The sequence below is a fragment of the Pan troglodytes genome, chromosome 21 (assembly GCF_028858775.2).
Source record: "Pan troglodytes isolate AG18354 chromosome 21, NHGRI_mPanTro3-v2.0_pri, whole genome shotgun sequence".
Taxonomy (NCBI): Eukaryota; Metazoa; Chordata; class Mammalia; order Primates; family Hominidae; genus Pan; species Pan troglodytes.
Genome location: NC_072419.2, coordinates 11,703,541 through 11,724,349, shown reverse-complemented (window position 1 = coordinate 11,724,349; position 20,809 = coordinate 11,703,541). Strand labels below are relative to the sequence as shown.

General features: G+C 44.1%; 2 protein-coding genes and 1 non-coding gene across 10 annotated transcripts in view; 2 read left to right on the top strand and 1 right to left on the bottom strand.

Moving 5' to 3' along the window:
• Window positions 1-8,219, bottom strand: part of CDS2 (CDP-diacylglycerol synthase 2) — a 66,065-nt gene extending 57,846 nt beyond the window's left edge. For 4 of the 8 annotated variants that reach the window (XM_054674278.2, XM_016937182.4, XM_063802475.1 and 1 more), the window contains exon 1: window positions 7,884-8,017. In XM_054674278.2, the coding sequence (XP_054530253.1) occupies window positions 7,884-7,940 (57 nt within the window). In that variant the 5' untranslated portion in view covers window positions 7,941-8,017. 8 annotated transcript variants of the gene reach the window in all.
• A 51-nt stretch (window positions 8,220-8,270) lies between these two features.
• On the top strand, window positions 8,271-20,038 carry PCNA (proliferating cell nuclear antigen). Its single transcript, XM_001165515.6, has 7 exons — window positions 8,271-8,533; window positions 15,096-15,432; window positions 16,125-16,222; window positions 16,314-16,381; window positions 17,331-17,525; window positions 19,424-19,547; window positions 19,634-20,038. The coding sequence occupies exons 2-7, from the start codon at window positions 15,212-15,214 to the stop codon at window positions 19,711-19,713; spliced, it is 786 nt and encodes a 261-aa protein (XP_001165515.1). The 5' UTR covers window positions 8,271-8,533; window positions 15,096-15,211; the 3' UTR covers window positions 19,714-20,038.
• On the top strand, window positions 13,484-13,606 carry LOC112206583 (small nucleolar RNA SNORA26). Its single transcript, XR_002941000.1, has one exon. It is a non-coding gene; the product is annotated as a small nucleolar RNA SNORA26 (small nucleolar RNA).
• Window positions 20,039-20,809: the final 771 nt, after the last annotated feature.

The window sequence follows — 20,809 nt, the reverse complement described above, 5'->3', positions numbered from 1 at the left end:
TTTCTGGCAGTTGTAAGGTTGAGAATAAAGTGAGGGAGGAGAAATGCTTTACATTAGTAGGACAGTGCAGGTTTTATACAATCTTCTTGTTTATCAAACATATTCTGAATGATTTTATCAAGTATTATGTTCCCATATCCATCAGCTGTTAGACTCTCACGCTCATTTTCTACCTTACCAATTTAAATATGCAGTCGGCCGGGTGCGGTGGCTCACGCCTGTAATCCCAGCACTTTAGAAGGCCAAGGCAGGCAGATCACCTGAAGTCAGGAATTTGAGACCAGCCTGGCCAACATGGTGAAACCCTGTCTCTACTAAAAATATAAAAATTAGCTGGGTGTGATGGTGGGCGCCTGTAATCCCAGCTACTCGGGAGGCTGAGGCAGGAGAATCACTTGAACTCGGGAGGCAGAGGTTGCAGTGAGCTGAGATCACGCCATTGGACTCCAGCCTGGGCAACAAGAGAAACTCCATCTCAAAAAATAAATAAATAAATAAAAATAAAACTCTTAAATATTATTGATTTTAAAAAGATTGTATTATTTATTTAAATCGATAGGGAAAAAATTGATTATGTGGAGTCAAAACAGGCATAAAATTCTGAATAATATCCTTATGAACACTGATAACACCAGCCCCTCTCAGAAATACAGACACTGTCCACAGCAGACCCTACAGTCAGTGAATGTTCTAAAGAGAAGCGCTGAATACTGAATGACTGCTTATTACTAGAACAAATGGTTCTCATGCTAACAGTCATTAACTGGAAAGCATTTCTTCCAAGCAGCCTCACCCACTGCCTGGGTGAGGTGCCTTGTGGTCTTCAAGCACTGCGCTGGGAGTGCCTTTCAAGGATACCAGAGTGGCCGCTCCCAGGAAAGTGCTCACAAATGTCTAAATCACAGTCATCCGATAACCAGGAAAACTGAAACTAATCAACTTTCTCTATAAAACACATACATTTTTTTCTGCAAAGAGTCTCCACATTTACTCTGAGACCTTTTTAACATTTAACATTTTGAAAGATTTATATAGTATTTTTTTGATTTTGTAGCCAAATAAGAAAAATAGGTAATATTTGGGTATCATATCTATCAATGTTAATCAATAAAGAAGCTTTTAAAGTCTGTAAATTAATTCTATGAGAAAAAAATAAAAAACAACAACTGGGAATTAGAAGACCTTCATAGGCCAGGCGCGGTGGCTCACGCCTGTAATCCCATCACTTTGGTAGGCTGAGGCGGGAGTATCACCTGAGGTCAGGAGTTCGAGACCAGCCTGGCCAACACGGAGAAACCCCATCTCTACTAAAAATACAAAATTAGCTGGGCATGGTGGCATGCCCATAATCCCAGTTACTCAGGAGGCTGAGGCAGGAGAATTGCTTTAACCCATGAGGCAGAGGTTGCGGTCAGCTGAGATTATACCATTACACTCCAGCCTGGGCCAACAACAGCGAAACTTCGTCTCAAAAAATAAATAAATAGAAGACCTTCATAATACGAACCATTCTGTATCTAACCAACTAAATCATCTTGAGCTAATAACTTAAACTCTCTGAGCTGTGGCATCCTCTTCTATAAAATAACTACCTCAAGCCGGGTGCCATGGCTCAGGCCTGTAGTCCTGAGCTACTCAGGAGACTGAGGTAGGAGGATGGCTTGAGCTCAGGAGTTTAAAGCTGTAGTGAGCTATGACTGTGCCACTACACTCCAGCCTGGGCAACAAGGTGAGACCCTGTTCCTAAAAATAAAAAACACCTTTAAAGTCCCTTCTAGTCCTAACAACCAAGGAGAGCAATTTAACATTTTTAAAAGATGATAAAAATTCTTTTTTTTTTTTTTTTTGAGATGAAGTCTCGCTCTGTCCTCCTGGCTGGAGTGCAGTGGTGTGATCTCGGCTCACTGCAAGCTCCGCCTCCCGGGTTCACGCCATCACACCATTCTCCTCAGCCTCCTGAGTAGCTGGGACTACGGGCGCCACTACACCCAGCTAATTTTTTTTTTTTTTTGTAGTAGAGAAGGGGTTTTGCCATCTTAGCCAGGATGGTCTCAATGTCCTGACCTCGTGATCCGCCCGCCTCAGCCTCCCAAAGTGCTGGGATTACAGGCGTGAGCCACCGCGCCTGGCCGATAAAAATTCTTCTAATGAAATACCATGTTAACCTGGGCAAACACAAAACATTTTTTAAAAATAGATTTTGGAAAAACTAATTTTAAATAGTCAAAAATCATGCAGTAATTGAGTTTTTTAAATAAAATCATACTGTTTGAGCAACAAAAATAAGAAACATAAAATAATTGGTTATATGAGAAAACAATCTTTCACCTCCTCTCCCTGTTAAGCCTGGGAATCATAGTTAAGGTTTACTGATTTTTTTAATTCCCAAATTATTTCTCAACATAAAAAAATTTTCTTGAAAAAAATTAAGCATTTCTCTTATACCTGAAGTAGTTATAGTTCTTTAATATTTTATTTGAGTAGTTCAATCTCAAAGTCTATTGAAAACCATTTTTAATTATAAAAGAAGGTAATTGCATACAACAATGTTCAGTGGTCCTTCTACAGTTAAAGCCTGTGATTTGAGTACAGAAAAATTCCGCAAGAAAATAAACCAAAAAGAGGCCGGGCGCGGTGGCTCACGCCTGTAATCCCAGCACTTCAGGAGGCCAAGGCGGGTGGATCACCTGAGGTCAGGAGTTTGAGACCAGCCTGACCAACATGGTGAAACTTTGCATCTACTAAAAATAAAAATATTAGTTGGGCGTGGAGGTATGTGACTGTAATCTCAGCTACTCGGGAGGCTAAGATGGGAGAATCACTTGAACCCAGGAGGCAGAGGCTGCAGTGAGCCAAGAACACATCATTGCACTCTAGCCTGGGTGGCACAGCGAGACTCCATCTCAAAAAAAAAAAAAATTAAAATTGAAAACAAACCGAAGATAGGTCATAGAAGGCTAAGTCCTTTCTAGAAAACTTTCCTTAAAAGGTAATGAATATGAATAGGTTCTACAAATATATATAACTTGAAGATTTAATCACCTTTCAAGAGTGTAAGATGAATATTAAAGTTTTTCTATAAAAATCTATTTTAATCAGTAGCAACACAGCTAACATATTATGTGACAAGCTCTGCTGTCAGCCCATACATACATTTAATCCACATGAATATCCTGTAAAACACATACAATTTTATGACCCCCATTTTAATGATGGACAAACTGAGGCTGCCACAACTTCCATGATCTACTCAAAGTTACACAGCCTTTATGTGGCGGAGCCCAGGCTCAAGGTAGATGTAACCGACCCAAGCCCCTGCTCTTACACGCTATCTTCAGTTAAGATTTAAACTCCCCTTTCTAAATGATGTCACTATTTCCTCTCCATATGGGTTTCATCTATCTAGAAAGGAAGCCTTGAAATAAGTAAAGCTCTAATTTAAATAGCACTTCAGCAATTAAGTAAAGCAGAAAACCCCAGAACCTATACGCTAACTTCCAAAACAAAATCTCCTGAAATGCCAACTCAATCATAAATTTTAAGATGCCAATCTTTCAGACCACATCTCATCCTTTGCTTTCCTAAGCTCCATCAGAAAAATATGGTTGGGTAGGAAGAGGATCATTCCCAAAGCCTAAACTCCAAGTTTCTTAGTTTGGCAACTATACCGTGCTTTGGGACTTTAAAATTATAAGCACAGTTCCCAGAGGAGAACATTTCCTTTATTAGCAATTGGCTTTGAAAATTCCATTCTCAGATGCTAAATATAACAAAATACCTTCTGACTTTTATAAATAAACATTCTCCAGATTATTTTGATACTAATTTTCTATTTACAAGACAGTTTTGCCACAGCAGTTAAGCAACTGTAACATTTTGAGGAATCTTTCAAGTTTACTCCAGAGCTTTTTTTTTTTTTTTTTTAAGACAGAGTCTTGCTCTGTCGCCCAGGCTGGAGTGCAGTGGCGCCATCTCGGCTCACTGCAAGCTCCGCCTCCCAGGTTCACGCCATTCTCCTGCCTCTCAGCCTTCCGAGTAGCTGGGACTACAGGCGCCCACCACCACGCCCGGCTAATTTTTTGTATTTTTAGTAGAGACGGGGTTTCGCCGTGTTAGCCAGGATGGTCTCGATCTCCTAACCTCGTGATCCACCCGCCTCAGCCTCCCAAAGTGCTGGGATTACAGGCGTGAGCTACCACGCCCAGCCTCCAGAGCTTTTCTTTTCTTTTAAGACGTTGTTTGGCTCTTGTTGCCCAGGCTGGATGGAGTGCAATGGCGCAATCTCGGCTCACCGCAACCTCTGCCTCCCAAGTTCAAGCGATTCTCCTGCCTCAGCCTCCTGAGTAGCTGGGATTACAGGCATGCACCACCACGCCCGGCTAATTTTGTATTTTTAGTAGAGACGGGGTTTCTACTAAAACCCCGTTGGTCAGGCTGGTCTCGAACTCCTGACCTCAGGTGATCTGCCCACCTCAGCCTCCCAAAGTGCTGGGATTACAGGAGTAAGCCACCGCACCCAGCCTATTCCAGAGCTTTTAAAGCACTGACTTGAAAATTGTTCACTGGATTCTTCTACTATGAAATTAAAAAGTTCGTTTCATAATGCATTTCCTTAAAATTTATTATTTCTAATTTCCTTGGGTTCTAACACAAGAATATTGGCAAAGCCAAAGTCATGGAAGTAGGTGTTTCCCAAACTATGAAACAGAATAAATCAGGATTTTTTAAAAGTTTACTATGGGCCGGGCACGGTGGCTCACACCTGTAATCCCAGCACTTTGGGAGGCCAAAGTGGGTAGATCACCTGAGGTCAGGAGTTCGAGACCAACCTGGCCAACATGGTGAAACCTCGTCTCTACTAAAAACACAAAAAAATTAGCCAGGCGTGATGGCAGGCACCTGTAATCCCAGGTACTGAGGAAGCTAAGGCAGGAGAATTGCTTGAACACGGGAGGCGGAGGTTGCAGTGAGCCGAGATTGTGCCATTGCACTCCAGCCTGGGCAACAAGAGCGAAACTCTGTCTCAAAAAAAACAAAAAAACAAACCAACAAACAAAAGTTTACTATATACATTCAAAGACAAATAATAGATTTCACAGTTTTTAAAATGTTCCCTTATTAAAAACCCCAAACATGGCCAGGTGTGGTGGCTCACGTCTGTAATCTCAGCACTTTGGGAGACCGAGGCGGGCAAATCACGAAGTCAGGAGTTCAAGACCAGCCTGGCCAATACAGTGAAACCCCATCTCTACTAAAAATACAAAAAAAAAAAAAGGCCAGGTACAGTGGCTCACGCCTATAATCCCAGCACTTTGGGAAGCTGAGGCGGGAGGATCACCTGAGGTTGGGAGTTTGAGGCCAGCCTGACCAACATTGAGAAGCCCTGCCTCTACTAAAAATACAACATTAGCCGGGCATGGTAGCACACGCCTGCAGTCCCAGCTACTCGGGCGGCTGAGGCAGGAGAATTGCTTGAACCTGGGAGGTAGAGGTTGCGATGAGCCAAGATCATGCCATTGCACTCCAGCCTGGGCAAAAGAGCGAAACTCCCTCTCAAAAAAAAAAAAAAATTAGCCGAGTGTGGTGGCGGATGCCTGTAGTCCCAGCTACTCAGGAGGCTGAGGCAGGAGACTAGCTTGAACCTGGGAGGCAGAGGTTGCAGTAAGCTGAGATCGTGCCACTGCACTCCAGCCTGGGCGACAGAGAGAGACTCCGTCTAAAAAAATAATAATAATAAAATCCCATACATGACAATTCAGTGACAACTGAGAAGTTCTGAATAATGGGGTAAGGAACTGATTGTCTTGTTCTCGGTAATGAACATCAGGCTTTTAACAGAGTGCATAGCAGCTGTCTTTTAGGAAACAACATGCCACAAGTGGACCTCATGACCCCAGGCATTCTATCACTGTATAAGTGATATAAGTGCACCTCTAGCTGGACAGCTCCTCAGGTCCTCCCAGTCTAAAGTACAGGATGTGAAAGTAAGACGGTTCAACTCGCACTTTATCTCTGGGGGATGGATCCAACGAGTCCGGGAAGGAGGGTAGAATCTTTATGTTGCATCTCATAATCCCAAGGTTTTTTTTTGACATTCTAATTATTGTACATAGTTAGCTTTTCAAAAACATGGCCCACCAGCTATCATGCCTTCTTTCTTCTCTCTCTCCTCACACCTTCTAGGTCCACAAAGTCCCACTGACATCAAGCATGATCTCACCCTTAAACAGAGCTACAGAGCCTCCAAACATCTGCATACTCACCAACTAGTAGTACAAGGTAAGTCAGAATTCTTTCAGGCTGAACCAGGATAGCCAAATGAAAAATTAGAGACTTCAAAGTATCTTGTCTCTGCAAGCGACTGCTAAATCCTCAGCCCCAGCCCTAAATTTTCTCCAAAATATGTTTTTGTTTTTGTTTTTTGAGACAGGGTCTCAAACTCCTGGGCTCAAGCGATCCTCCTGCCTCAGCCTCCCTAGAAGCTAGGATTACAGGCAAGCAGCACTGTGCCTGGCCAAAATATATGTTCTAAAAATCAGTAGGAACAGTTCTCTTTGGATAGTCCACTGTCAACTGCAATAACACGAAAGTTGTTTAAAAAAACCCATGATCTCATTATCTTTCACCAAAAACATTCCTCCTAGTGTAACTGCTCTGTTGACATCCTGTCACCAAATCTTGTGCTTTCTTCCTTCTTGGTGTCTCCCTAATGTCCGTTGCGTCCAGTCATCAAAAAGTTATAGGCTGCATTAGGGGAAGCCGTGAGCCTGGTGTAAGGCAACAGGGATTGGTGGGCACAGATGATCCTCAGCTCCAGCCAACCATTGATCAGGTGACAAAGTGATGGTGGACCCTCCACTTATCTAAGACAGGCAAGAAATTTAGATTGTTAGGAGAAACTTTCTGATTTTTAAGGCAATATGTGGGCCAAAGAAAACATCTACAGGTCACTCATGGGCAATCCCGAGTGAACCAGTCTCCCTCATTCTGGTCCAGGCTCCCTCAGTCTGGTCCAGGCTCCCTCAGTCCATTCTACACATCACTGTCTGATCAGTTTTCCAAACACAGGGCTCCTGATCACTGCTATCTCGGAAAGCACCACTACTGCTACAAAGTCCTATACTGCCATTCAACCTCCACAGTAATAAAACCAATCCCTACCTTCCTTAACTCCCCTACACGGATCTTTCACTTCACCCAAAGGAGTCCACTCCCCCACCCGTCACCCCCGCCACTGTCCCCGCCAAGATGGCCTCCTTCCTACTCTCCTCCCCTACCCACCAGAGCCCACACGGTGCAGGAAACAACCCATCAACCGGGAGGACGCCCTCCAACACCTGCTGATGACGGACTGGCTCACTGGGTAACACCCCTTTGCTCAAAGCCGATGATTTCATGCCCAAGAAGGGATTTACATCTCCCAGGAGGCAAACGCTATGGCCTTGTCCTGATTCCCCCACCCCCCAAAATAATAACATTGTAAAAGGGAACGGAGAGCCTAAGTTGCGCTCAGAGGAGCCGCCTCCCTAAGAAGGCTCTGCATATCTTCACCTCCAGGAAGGCCTCACGGAGTTGGGGGAGAGGGGAGTCCCCGCAGCCAGCCCAGCGAGGCAGGAGGCCGTGCGCCACTCCCGAGAAGCTCCTTCCTGCGCCCCGGGGGAGCCACTTCAGTCAGACCCTGAGCCGGGACCCCGACCCGCCGACCCCTGACGCGCGCGCCGCGAAGGCCGGGCACCCGAGGGCCCTTCGCGCTACCCGGGCCCGGGGCCGCCGTCGGCTGCGACAAAGGGTCAGAGAACAAGACGACCCCTCTGCGCGCGTCCCCCGCAGGCCTCCCGGATGCGCCGCTGTCCCGGCCGCGCCCACCCCGACGCTGCCGCTACCTTGTCCTCGGGTGGCGCATCCGGCTCATGGGCCACCCTCTGCCTCAGCTCTGTCATCCTGGAAAAACCGGCCCGACGTCGCCGCGAGCTAGCAGCGAAGCCGCCAGAGCAGGCAGCTCGAAGCGGGCACGCGCGGACTCCCACGGCCGGCCCCGCCCCGCCCGGGAGGCGCGCGGATCCGAGCGGCTCACAATTCCCTTAGCAGCCCAGCAGCCAGCCCTGGAGCTCGGCCCCACCCAGTGCCGTCGCCGCCCTTTCACCCGGACCCAGCGGGGTCAGCCTTCCCTAGCCCCGACCCGAGAGCTCCCTCTCCCGGGAGCAGGGCTCGGAGCGAGTGCGCACGCGCAGCGCCACCATCACGGTCCGGAATATCCACCAATGGCGCAAATACGCCAGGGAGGCAGGGCGACGGGGGCGGGGCGGGGCGGAGCAGAGTCGAGAGGCGCGCATTGGGCGGCAGCGTCAGGGGCGGGAAAAGACGTGCGTTTCAGTGTGCGATTAGCCAATGGGAGCTCCCGCTTAACCGCGGATGGCCGGAGCTGGCCCCCTGGTTCTGGAGGTAACCGGTTACTGAGGGCGAGAAGCGCCACCCGGAGGCTCTAGCCTGACGAATGCTTGCTGACCTGGGCCAGAGCTCTTCCCTTACGCAAGTAAGTAGACGTTATTTAGGTCGAATGGAAAGGCCAGGTGAGCCGACCTGGTTAAGAGCATTGTATCACTTATCACATGATGAGAAATGAAACCCACACTTCAGTCTGCTTTGCTTTGCCAAGCGGTCGCTAGTACTTGTTGAGCACTAATTGTATACTAGGCACTGAGCTGAGTAATCGCTTTAGTTGGCTTATCTCGTTTAATCCACACATGGGTTGGAAGTGGGTATGATTTGAATTTTACAGTTAAGATCTTCCTCAGTGGTTTTTTTGTTTGTTTGTTTGTTTGTTTGTTTGTGACGGAGTCTCGCTCTGTCGCCCAGGCTGGAGTGCAGTGGCATGATCTCGACTCACTGCAACCTCTGCCTCCCGGGCTCAAACAATTCCAAGGTGCGCGCCACCACGCCTGGCTAACTTTTGTATTTTTAGTAGAGACGGGGTTTCACCATATTGGTCAGGCTGGTCTCGAACTCCTGACCTCAGGTGATCCGTCCGCCTCCGCCTTCCAAAGTGCTGGGATTACAGGCGTGAGCCACCGAGCCTGGCCCTTCCTCAGTTTTTCAAATTTGTCTTCTGAACTATGGAAAGACCTTTTTTGGGACAGAAGTGCTGTCTACTTTGTTAACTGTGCATCCTCTATGTCTTTGACACATCCATTGTAAGTACTTGTTGGATGGATTTAAAACTTTTAAAAGGACCTTAGCCAAGGTCTCCCAGCTAGAAAGTGCCTAGTAAGAATTAGAACACAAACAGGTTTGTTACCAGCCCACACTCTAACCACCATACTATACTGCCTGCCTGCATTTATTAATACTTGTGTTGCTCCAGCATTGCCTTTGGTATTTCCTGTTCTTTCTATTCACTGCCCTGTAAGTGATGTAAAACACATGTAACACTGGGTCCCCAACTTAAGCATATTGTAATCTCACAATGAGACACTTGCACACAAAAGAATTGCAATTTCGTTTTTTAAAAATATATAATTTTACATTTTTCTTCTTTTCAATTTTTAAATTTTAGTTAATTTATTTCTCCTTTTTTTTAGAGACAGGGTCTCACTATGTTGCCCAGACTGGTCTTGAACTCCTGGGTTCAAGAGATCCTCCCGCCTAGGTCTCCCAAAGTGCTGGGATTACAGGCATGAGCTACCATGCCTGGCTAAAATTTCCTATTGGTAATTTTGACCTGAGCTGTGAGTTTTGGGGCAGGTAGTGAGAATTCTGAAAACAGCATTATATATTCCTGATTTCTATATGAGCATATGCCCGAGTAGCTTGGACTACAGGTGTGCAGCACCACACCCAGCTAACTTTTAAATTTTTGTGTAGCGATGAAGTCTCACTTTATTGCTCAGGCTGGTCTTAAACTCCTGGGCTCGAGCAATCCTCCCACATAGGCCTCCTAAAGTTCTGGGATTACAGGCATGAGCCACAGCACTCGAGCAAGATGATCTTCTAAGACAGGTGGAGATGTTAGTGTCTAGAACTTCACCTTCAGGGGCACGTAGGTATGAAAGGTCATATCTAAGTGAGTGTCATGTCAGTCCTTCTAGAAACTCAGCTGCTCCTTTTCAAATCCAGCCTAATAAAAGGAGGCTTGGAGAATCAATGCACATAAGTCAGAATTATAGAATGCACAGTATGATTACTAGGATGGATAACATCCTAAAATGTGGTCTGAACAAACTTCTCATCCATTACACTCAGCCCTCTCAGGTTAATGGAACTCAGATCAAGTATATTCCTGAAGTCAGTACTGGGTGACGAACAGGGGTCTGGTGGAAGTCATGCTAATAGGGCTTTAGGCCAGCTTTAGAGCCCTTCTCTCTCTCTCTTTTCGTTTTTTGTTTTTTTGTTTGTTTGTTTGTTTTTAGACAGAGTTTCCCTCTTGTTGCTCAGGCTGGAGTGCAATGGTGTGATCTCGGCTCACTGCAACCTCCGCCTCCCAGGTTCAAGCAATTCTCCTGTCTCAGCCTCCCGAGTAGCTGGGACTACAGGCGCCTGCCACCACAGCCGGCTAATTTTTGTATTTTTAGTAGAGACAGGGGTTTTAGGTCAGGCTGGTTTTGAACTCTTGACCTCAGGTGATCCGCCCACCTGGGCCTCCCAAAGTGCTGGGATTACAGGCGTCAGCCACTGCACCTGGCTCAAGAAACATTCTTAAGCATGCTTGATCTTGGTAAATTCCCCTGATTTCTTCTGTAGGAAAAAACCCTAGAGATCGAATTTCTGTGTCAAAGAATAAGTAAAATTCTAAGGCTTTTGATACACATTTCTAAGTTTCCACCAGAAAAATTATACCAATGTATACTCCCACTTGCAATGTATTTAAGTGCCTACTTCCTTGAATCCTTCCTAACACACCAGGTGTTAACATGATTTTTATTAATTTGGTAGGTTAAAATTCTGTCTCCATTGAATTCACATTTCTTTGCTTATTAATGTGGCTAACAAACTTCACGTTTATGAAGACTAGGACTGGACAGTGGAGGCCAGATACCTCTGGCTTTTTGTTTAGATGAATAAATTTTCTATTTCTCTTAATCCATTCAAGTTGAGTTCTCTGTCACTGAAACCTAAACTATACTAACCAATATAATCCTTTGAGGCATACTGAAGTCTTAAAACTTGTATGGTCATTCATTATGTTTTATGGGTTTTTTTTCTTATGTTTGGAAGCCCATAGGAAGATCTCATAAATATTTACCAAAATATTTTTCCATTTCTTATTGGGTCAAGATTTGAATTTGAATTCTTTACCTAGAATTCAGTGAATAATTATTAGGAAAAGTCTTTTTTTTTTTCAAGATGGAGGTTTGCTCCGTCACCCAGGCTGGAGTACAGTGGCGCAATCTTGGTTCACTGCAACCTCTGCCTCCCGGGTTCAAGCAATTCTCCTGTGTCACCCTCCCTAGTATCTGGAATTACAGGTGTGCACCACCACGCCCAGCTAATTTTTGTATTTTTAGTAGAGACGGGGTTTCACCATGTTGGCCTGGCTGGTCTCGAACTCCTGACCTCAGATGATCCACCTACCTCAGCCTCCCAAAGTTCTGGGATTACAGGCATGAGCCACTGCGCCCATCCAGAAAAGTCTACAGCTTTTATTCTTTTCTAATAGTTTAACCAATTATCTGATCAAAATTTACTTCATTCTTTCTTCCACTGATCCAATAGTACCTTTACTAGATGTTAGAGTAGCCACTTAAAATGTAAATTGGGTCACATCAAAGATCTGCTGTTGACCACATTCCCTTGCACTTTTAGAGAGCCTACAAAGTCCTGCAAGAGCTCACCCCAGCCTCTCTGCAACCTCACCTTGCGCCACTCTTGCTTCAGACACATCAGTCTGAGTTCTACATCAAACTTGTCTGAATATATTCCAAGTATGCTGACCTTTATAATCATGCTATTCTCTCAGCCTAGAATGCTTTTTCCCAACTCTCCAAGCAGCTGTCTTCTCTGATAAGATGCTACCTCCTCAGAGAGGCCTTCTCTGACCACAGTCATAGGCATGTTTATGTCCTCATTTCAGTTTAACATAAAATTTACATAACTGTACACCTCTTTATCATTTCACACTTTTAGGAGGACATCACTTCTGTAATAGCAGAAATAAACAGATTGATGTACATGGTGGATCCCACATGGATAGAGTTTAATTGTCATTTACAATGTCTTCAAATCTATTACATGTAATTTGGCATTAAACCAAAATGTTATTATGTAAGCAGACAGAACTGAAACAGAGTAGTGGAGCATATGCATTTGTTTTTAGTGAAGCAAATGTTCCTCACTGGAGGAATGAACACATTCCACATTTTGCAAAGGAACTGAGATTTTAACGGACCCAAGAAAGGAAAATAACCACAAACAGATGATGCTGTATTATGTTTTGATATTGAGATGTATGCAAATGGGTAGTCCATCACACATAAAGCAAGAAAGTGCCAACATCAAAACTTACAAATGAGTAGCAGAGGCTTGCAAGAAATTCCAGAGACAATAGAATAGCACTATTGAAAAATACTGCATCATCAATACCCTTGACAACACAGAGTAGGATATTATACAGAAAAACAGCAGTATCAGCAACTAACTGAGTGGAGAAACAGTAGGAATGCCTTAACTAATGTAGCTTAAATTTTTTCATGTTTGCACAAGAGTAATATATAATAAGAATGTTTTTAAAGTCTAAAAGTTCTTTTAAAACAAAATAGACCCGGGCACGGTGGCTCATGCCTGTAATCCCAGCACTTTGGGAGGCCAAGGCAGGCAGATCACATGAGGTCAGGAGTTCAAGACCAACCTGGCCAACATGGCAAAACCCCGTCTCTACTAAAAATACAAAAATTAGCCAAGTGCGATGGCGCATGCCTATAATCCTAGCTATTCAGGAGGCTGAGGCATGAGAATTGCTTGAACCCAGGAGGCGGAGATTGCGGTTAGCCAAGATCACACCACTGCACTCCAGCCTGGGCGATAGAGTGAGACTCTGTCTCAAAAGAAAAAGAAAAAAAAAAAAGAAATTCTAAGTGATAAAGCATTGTGTAACAGTTTGAGGCTGGGCACAGTGGCTCATGCCTGTAATCTCACACTTTGGGAGACCGATTGGGAAGATTGCTTGAGCCCAGGAGTTGGAGACTAGCCAGAGCGACATAGTGGGACCTTCTCTCTACAAAAACATTTAAAAATTAGCCAGGTACAGTGGTGCACCCCTGTAGTCCCAGCTATTTGGGAGGTGGCAAGAGGATCCCTCGAGCCTAGAAGTTGGAGGTGGCAGTGAGCAGTCATCTTGCCACTGCACTCCAGCCTGGGTATCAAAGGGAGACTCCCCTCTCTAGAAAATAATAATAAAAAAAAAAAGTTTGACAGTTTTCTTGCTTGTGCTACATAAAATAATGGTACATATTACAATTGAAGGCATCTTATAATAGAACTGCCCTTTCCTGTTCCCTTTTAAGGCTGACCCAGTGCATTAGGAGGCTGATACAGAAGGGTAAAGTTAAGTCTCCACAGAATCCAGGGAAGAGACTGTGAAACTCATCTTAGAACCTTGTATGGAGTCACAGCTGAACTAGAAAAAAAAAAAAAAAGGAAAGAAAGGCATTCCAGAGATAAAGAATAGACTAAGGAGAGGAGATATTTGAAGCCATAATGATTGAGAATATGTCAGACTTGAAATGAATCTTCAGTTCCCTCAACAAGACAAATAAAACTAAATCCATACCTAGATACATGGTAGAAAAACTAAAGAATTCTGCTGACCAAGGTATTAAAAGTAACTAAAGAGAAGTGGTGTAAAGAAAGCAAGAGAGAAACAACAAATCCTGTCCATCCTGTAACAGTTGAAAATCTCTGGCTGGGCGTGGTGGCTCACGCCTGTAATCCCAGCACTTTGAGAGGCCGAGGCAGGTGGATCACCTCAGGTCAGGTGTTCAAGACCAGCCTGGCCAACATGGTGAAACCCCGTCTCTACTGAAAAAATAATAATAATAATAATACAAAAATTAGCCGGGCGTGGTGGTAGCCACCTGTAATCCCAGATACTCGGGAGGCTGAGGCAGGAGAATCACTTGAACCTGGGAGGCGGAGGTTGCAGTGAGCTGAGATCGCGCCACTGCACTCCAGCCTGGATGACAGAGCAGGACTCCATCTCAAAAAGAAAAGAAAAGAAAAGAAAAAATATTAAATGTGTACGCTCTTTGACTCAGCCGTATTACTTCAAGGAGTTGATATCACCAAAATTGCCTAAGTGCTCAAAGGTGTTTGTAGTTAAACAACAGGAGATTGATAAATTATGTTATATACATGTGATGCTATGTTTTAAAGAGGTACTGATATGAAAAAAGACGTACGTGGCATAAAATTAAATGTACTTTATTAAGTACTTTTCCAAGAGTTTACGGAATGAGTGCATTTTTTAAAAAAAGTGTATTCGAACTTTTAAAAAAGCTTTAAAAGCTTTATACAATGAACGATTGAGTGATTATAAGAGCTGGCGGGGGAATGTTAAGAGGATGATAGGGAGCTAAGTTTAACAGAACAATTCACCTCTTTATCCTGTGACACTTAAGAGCGCATCAATTCTGTAATTGAAAAATAAAGTGCATATTTGCAGCAGCTGTACTCTTCAGGCTGCAAGGAGGCTTTTCCTCCCGGTAGGCTTGATTTGCATTTCACTTTCACTTTCGTGGCTGGAAACTTTCTACCCACGTAGTGGGAGGCTGAGGAGGCACCATAAAGCTGGGGCTTGACGAGCCGAGGCCAGGGCCTGATACCCACATATGCCCAGACTTGTTCTGCGGCCGGGTTCAGGAGTCAAAGAGGCGGGGAGACCTGCGGGACGCTGCCCCGCCCTGCGCCCGCTTCCTCCAATGTATGCTCTAGGGGGCGGGCCTCGCGGGGAGCATGGACACGATTGGCCCTAAAGTCTTCCCCGCAAGGCCGTGGGCTGGACAGCGTGGTGACGTCGCAACGCGGCGCAGGGTGAGAGCGCGCGCTTGCGGACGCGGCGGCATTAAACGGTTGCAGGCGCAGCAGAGTGGTCGTTGTCTTTCTAGGTCTCAGCCTGTCGTCGCGACGTTCGCCCGCTCGCTCTGAGGCTCCTGAAGCCGAAACCAGCTAGACTTTCCTCCTTCCCGCCTGCCTGTAGCGGCGTTGTTGCCACTCCGCCACCATGTTCGAGGCGCGCCTGGTCCAGGGCTCCATCCTCAAGAAGGTGTTGGAGGCACTCAAGGACCTCATCAACGAGGCCTGCTGGGACATTAGCTCCAGCGGCGTAAACCTGCAGAGCATGGACTCGTCCCACGTCTCTTTGGTGCAGCTCACCCTGCGGTCTGAGGGCTTCGACACCTACCGCTGCGACCGCAACCTGGCCATGGGCGTGAACCTCACCAGGTGAGCCTCGCGGCGCCGGGAAGCCGGCCCCGGCCCGCCGGCACCTCCGGTGCTTGGCGGGAGCGCTTTCGAGCCTAGCCCTCATTGGCTGGCGTGGGCCATCCGCGCCTTCTCATTGGCCTTCCACGCAGCGGGGTGGGGCCCAGCTGAGCGCGCGGTTCGGAAAAGCCCGCGCTGGCTGCTGCGCGAACCTGCTTTTTCGCGCCAAAGTCACAAAGCGGGTGGTGGCGGGAAAATCAAGGGTTTTTCCGCAGTGCCAGGAACACTGCTCCAGGGCTCTTTGCTCACTAAATCCTGTCGGCCTTGAATGGACGCTTTAGTTGTGGCTTTTTTGTTTCTGAGACGGTCTCGGTGTGTTGCCCGGGCTGGTCTCCAACTTCTGGGCTCAAGCGATCCTCCCGGCTCAGTCGCGGTTGACTTTAAATGCTTTATAATGCCCTTGCGAGAAATGTGTCAGCCTGTCATCCTACTTAGTGGCAGGAGATTGTTTCTATCCAGAAGGGACACTGCTGGTGGTATTTTAGTATAAATACTGCCAGATGCATCCCAAAACGTCTGCATTAATAATGGCACCCTCCAGCAGTTCTGAGACGGCCTGATGGGTGAGAGTGGTGACCCCTTCTAACCGCGTTAGAAATACAGCCCTTCTGCAGATGGCGTTGATTTGAAACCACGTGTCTCCTGTCTTCTAGTATGTCCAAAATCCTCAAATGCGCCGGCAATGAAGATATCATTACACTAAGGGCCGAAGATAACGCGGATACCTTGGCGCTGGTATTTGAAGCACCAAGTAAGTCGTACCTTTTGACCGAGTTACGAAGCTACAGAAAATCAAAACTCTGTGTCAGTATTTCTCAAAAGCATCTGCTTTCTTTTGGTAGACCAGGAGAAAGTTTCAGACTATGAAATGAAGTTGATGGACTTAGATGTTGAACAACTTGGAATTCCAGTGAGTATCAGTTTCTCATTGTAGAGAGTGCTGTACACAGGCACGATGGTTATGTCATAGAATGTTTGTTTATTCTTACAGGCAGGGTCTTGGCTCTGTTGCCCAGGCTGGAGTGCAGCAGTGCCATATAGCTCTCTCTAACCTGGGATTCCCGGGCTCAAGCAGTCCTCTTGCCTTAGTCTCCTAAGTGGCTAGGAAGGACTACAGGCCTGTCCCACCACACCTGGCTAATTTTTCCATTTTTGTGTGTGGGCGTGGGGGCAGTCTTGCCCAGGCTGGTCTGGAACTCCTGGCCTCAAGTGATCCTCCTCCGTCAAGATATGTTAATATAATTTAAGCCTACTTCGTAACAACTTTTTCTAGAAATGTATCTACTGGTGCATGTTTCAGAGAGAGATTTTAGTATTTGGATAGTTGTTGTTTACCACAAGTCTGAAACTCACAGGTTAAATTTATTGTTTACTGCCAGTTGTCTATTTGCATTAACTTCCATGAACCTCTTTTAAAATTTGTTTCCTTCTAGAATGCTTGGTTTTTATTAAGTGGATTTTAAAGCTGTCTTGGAAGAAATTTATCCAGGTTAGGTTTATAAACACCAAAGGAGAGAAGAAATGTTTGAATGTTGAAAATGCCTAATATCATATTCTCGTTTTCTTTTAGAAAGTAGTTAGGCCTGCTTGCGCCATCATGATTTCTGTGCCATACTCTAATATTCTCTTACTTTATCCCTGGAGGATGAGGAGGAAGAGGCTCTTGTTCCCTGGATAGTGCGTTTAATAGCCATTTATTTTTTTGAGTGGAGTTTGTTAAGAAATTACACAAGTCATATTTTAAAGTAATCAGAAAATATTGATTCTGAGTTGTTTAGATGTTGCCTTTTAAGAAAGTGAGGATGCCAAATCATTAAATTTCTAACAATTAACTTTTGGAAAATTTTTGTTCTTAATAGGAACAGGAGTACAGCTGTGTAGTAAAGATGCCTTCTGGTGAATTTGCACGTATATGCCGAGATCTCAGCCATATTGGAGATGCTGTTGTAATTTCCTGTGCAAAAGACGGAGTGAAATTTTCTGCAAGTGGAGAACTTGGAAATGGAAACATTAAATTGTCACAGACAAGTAATGTCGATAAAGAGGAGGAAGCTGTAAGTAGTTTTTAAGTAAAAAGAAAATAGTTTGAAGAGAATTATAATACTGCTTATTAGGTTAATTGCTAAAATTAAAAGTAGACAGAATTGGATCCCAAGTAATTTCTGAAAATTGAGATACTGTTGAAATCTGCAACTGATTTATAAGTGTCATCCAATTTAGAATTATATTTGCAAGAAGGGAATACAAATTCAGCACGTGTACATACCACAGAACAGTGGTTTATGTGGATCAAGTCCACACCGGCTCTTAAGGGTAGGATTGGGAAGTTAGGTGTATAACCTTTAGCTTTCTGGAGATACTTACTCTCTTACCAAATAATTGAGCATAGGACAGCAACTCAATAGAAGGATACGGTTAGGAGTAAAAGTCTACCTGTTAGGAGCGCTTATGTAATCCTAATATTAGCTTACATGTTGTGGGTCCAGTTGGTAGCCCATTTTAAAGGTGGAGAAGCAGGCTGAGCAACCTTAAGTGACAATTTAGCCAAAGTCACAGGCTGTAGGAATCAAAGGTTAAACAGGAAGGAGACTTCTCACTAAGGCTAGAAAGCAGACTCCATGCAACTTTGAGAGTACCTAGAGAGCCCTTGTTTAACCAAAATAGAAAGAACATGGCAAAACCCCATCTCTACTAAAAATATAAAAATTAGCCGGGTGTGGTGGCGCACACCTGTAATCCCAGCTACTTGGAATGCTGAGATGGGAGAATGACTTGAACCGAGGAGGCGGAGGTTGCTGTGAGCCCAGATCCTGCCACTCCCCTCCAGCCTGGGTGACAGAGCAAGATTCCATCTTAAACAAACAAAAAAAACTTGCTAACCTGGGCATAAATTAAAACTTTGTAAATCAAGGACAAAGGTCCTAACCTCATAACCTTGTTAGGATTAAATACGGTAGCATTAAAGAGCTTAGCATATGCTGTGTCTGGCATATTATAAGCTTACAATAAATACTACATATTGCTCTCTTGTCCCTTGAATGGGTAGTCAACATTTAGTTTAAATAAAGGTAAAATTCAGTTGAAAGGTTTTTTTTAAATTAATAAAGTCTAGGAGCTGATTCTTTATCTGTTTCCTGAATCACATTTCCACTCCTGCCAACCTCGTTTTTTTTTTCTTCTGTTTTTCTTTGTTTTTGAGACAGGGTCTTGCTCTGTCCACCCAGGCTGGAGTGCGGTGGTGCAGTCGGTTCACTACAGCCTCAAACTCCAGGGCTTAAGTGATCCTCCTGCCTCAGTTTCCCAAGTAGCTGGGACTACAGGTGTGTGCCAACACACCTAGCCTGGTTTCCCCTAATTTCATTTTCCCCCTTCCATTACAATCTATTTGTTGAAGAAATTAGATCATTTATTAAGTTTTCCAGAGTTTGGATTTTGCTGATTGCATTCCTGTGTATACATAAATTCCTCTACCCTGTGTGTCCTACAGACTGGTAGCTATAGCCCTGGAGCCTTGATATTCAGGGTGTTTTGTTTCGGGGGTGAGAGAGCAAGAATATAGGTGGTGGTGTGTGCCTCTAGTAGGAGGCACAGGGTGTCTGGATGTGTTTGCAATGTTAGCAGCTATAATAGTCATTGTCTAGATCCATTAAGTCATTAATTAGAGTTTGCAGAGCTGAAATTAATACGTTTTATTCACTTATTGGCTGCTTATTAGAAAAACTTCCATAAAGAAAAGCTTTCCCATGTTATATAATTTGGTTATCTAAATTATAGCTATAGGAAAGACAAGCTAGATAATCGAGTCTTTTGCTTTATGTATCAGTCTTCAAAATTTTCATAGCTCCCTCCAAAGTGACCAATAAAAGTGTTTGTGGGTTTTTATAAATATATAATGAGCTAATAGATTGCAACTTTCTTGATGTTTTTCAATGATGAATCTTTTGTTTTGTAGGTTACCATAGAGATGAATGAACCAGTTCAACTAACTTTTGCACTGAGGTACCTGAACTTCTTTACAAAAGCCACTCCACTCTCTTCAACGGTGACACTCAGTATGTCTGCAGATGTACCCCTTGGTAAGATAATAAATTTGAACCTTGTTTTGTAAGTAGTCATATGTGATACATACTCCTCAGTAATTAACCATCTTCCTGTCTTTCAGTTGTAGAGTATAAAATTGCTGATATGGGACACTTAAAATACTACTTGGCTCCCAAGATCGAGGATGAAGAAGGATCTTAGGCATTCTTAAAATTCAAGAAAATAAAACTAAGCTCTTTGAGAACTGCTTCTAAGATGCCAGCATATACTGAAGTCTTTTCTGTCACCAAATTTGTACCTCTAAGTACATATGTAGATATTGTTTTCTGTAAATAACCTATTTTTTTCTCTATTCTCTGCAGTTTGTTTAAAGAATAAAGTCCAAAGTCAGATCTGGTCTAGTTAACCTAGAAGTATTTTTGTCTCTTAGAAATACTTGTGATTTTTATAATACAAAAGGGTCTTGACTCTAAATGCAGTTTTAAGGATTGTTTTTGAATTTAAATAAAGTTACTTGAATTTCAAACATCACAGGGCAGTGTCTTCATTTTGACCAGGACTGTTGGAAGTATCCTACTGAATTCCCAGCTACAGCTACCCTTTCGTTTAAATGGTTTTTCAGTTTAGAGCAGCCTGATGGAGAGCAAAAGGATTTCAAATATAGTAGGTTACTAGATATTTTAGGGGATTCACTTGTCAAACTTGTTATTCCAATCTGAGCTCAAGGAACAAGTGAGAGAGTAGTACAAATCCTGTGTATTTCATTTTACTTGGCAAAAATTAATACTCTTCTAAAGCTTAATGTACCCAAAGTCGTGTGGGCTTTATAAGATGTTAATGGAGTGTTTCTTTTTAGCCTGGGGAATCTTACAAGAGTCTTGGATGTTTCAGTAGAGCTGTAATGGGGCCCAAGGAGTATGGTTGTACAAAATTTCTCTAGTATAAGTACACTTTGCAACTTCACTCAAAGGATGAAGATGTCTTAAATTCCATGGATGTTGGATCCAACCAAGAAAGTGAAAAAGCCCTGAAGTTGTGAAGAAAGACTTAAAAACATTCCCACTAATAGCTACAAGTTCACTGTGTGCTGTGCATTAAGAATTTTTTGCCAGGCACAGTGCCTGACACCTGTAATCCCAGCACTTTGGGAGGTAGGCGGATCAACTAAAGTCAGGAGTTCGAGACCAGCCTGGTCAACATGGTGAAACCCCATTTCTACTAAAAATGCAAAAAAAAAAATTAGCCAGGCATGGTGGCACATGCCTGTAGTCCCAGCTACTTGGGAGGCTGAGGCAGA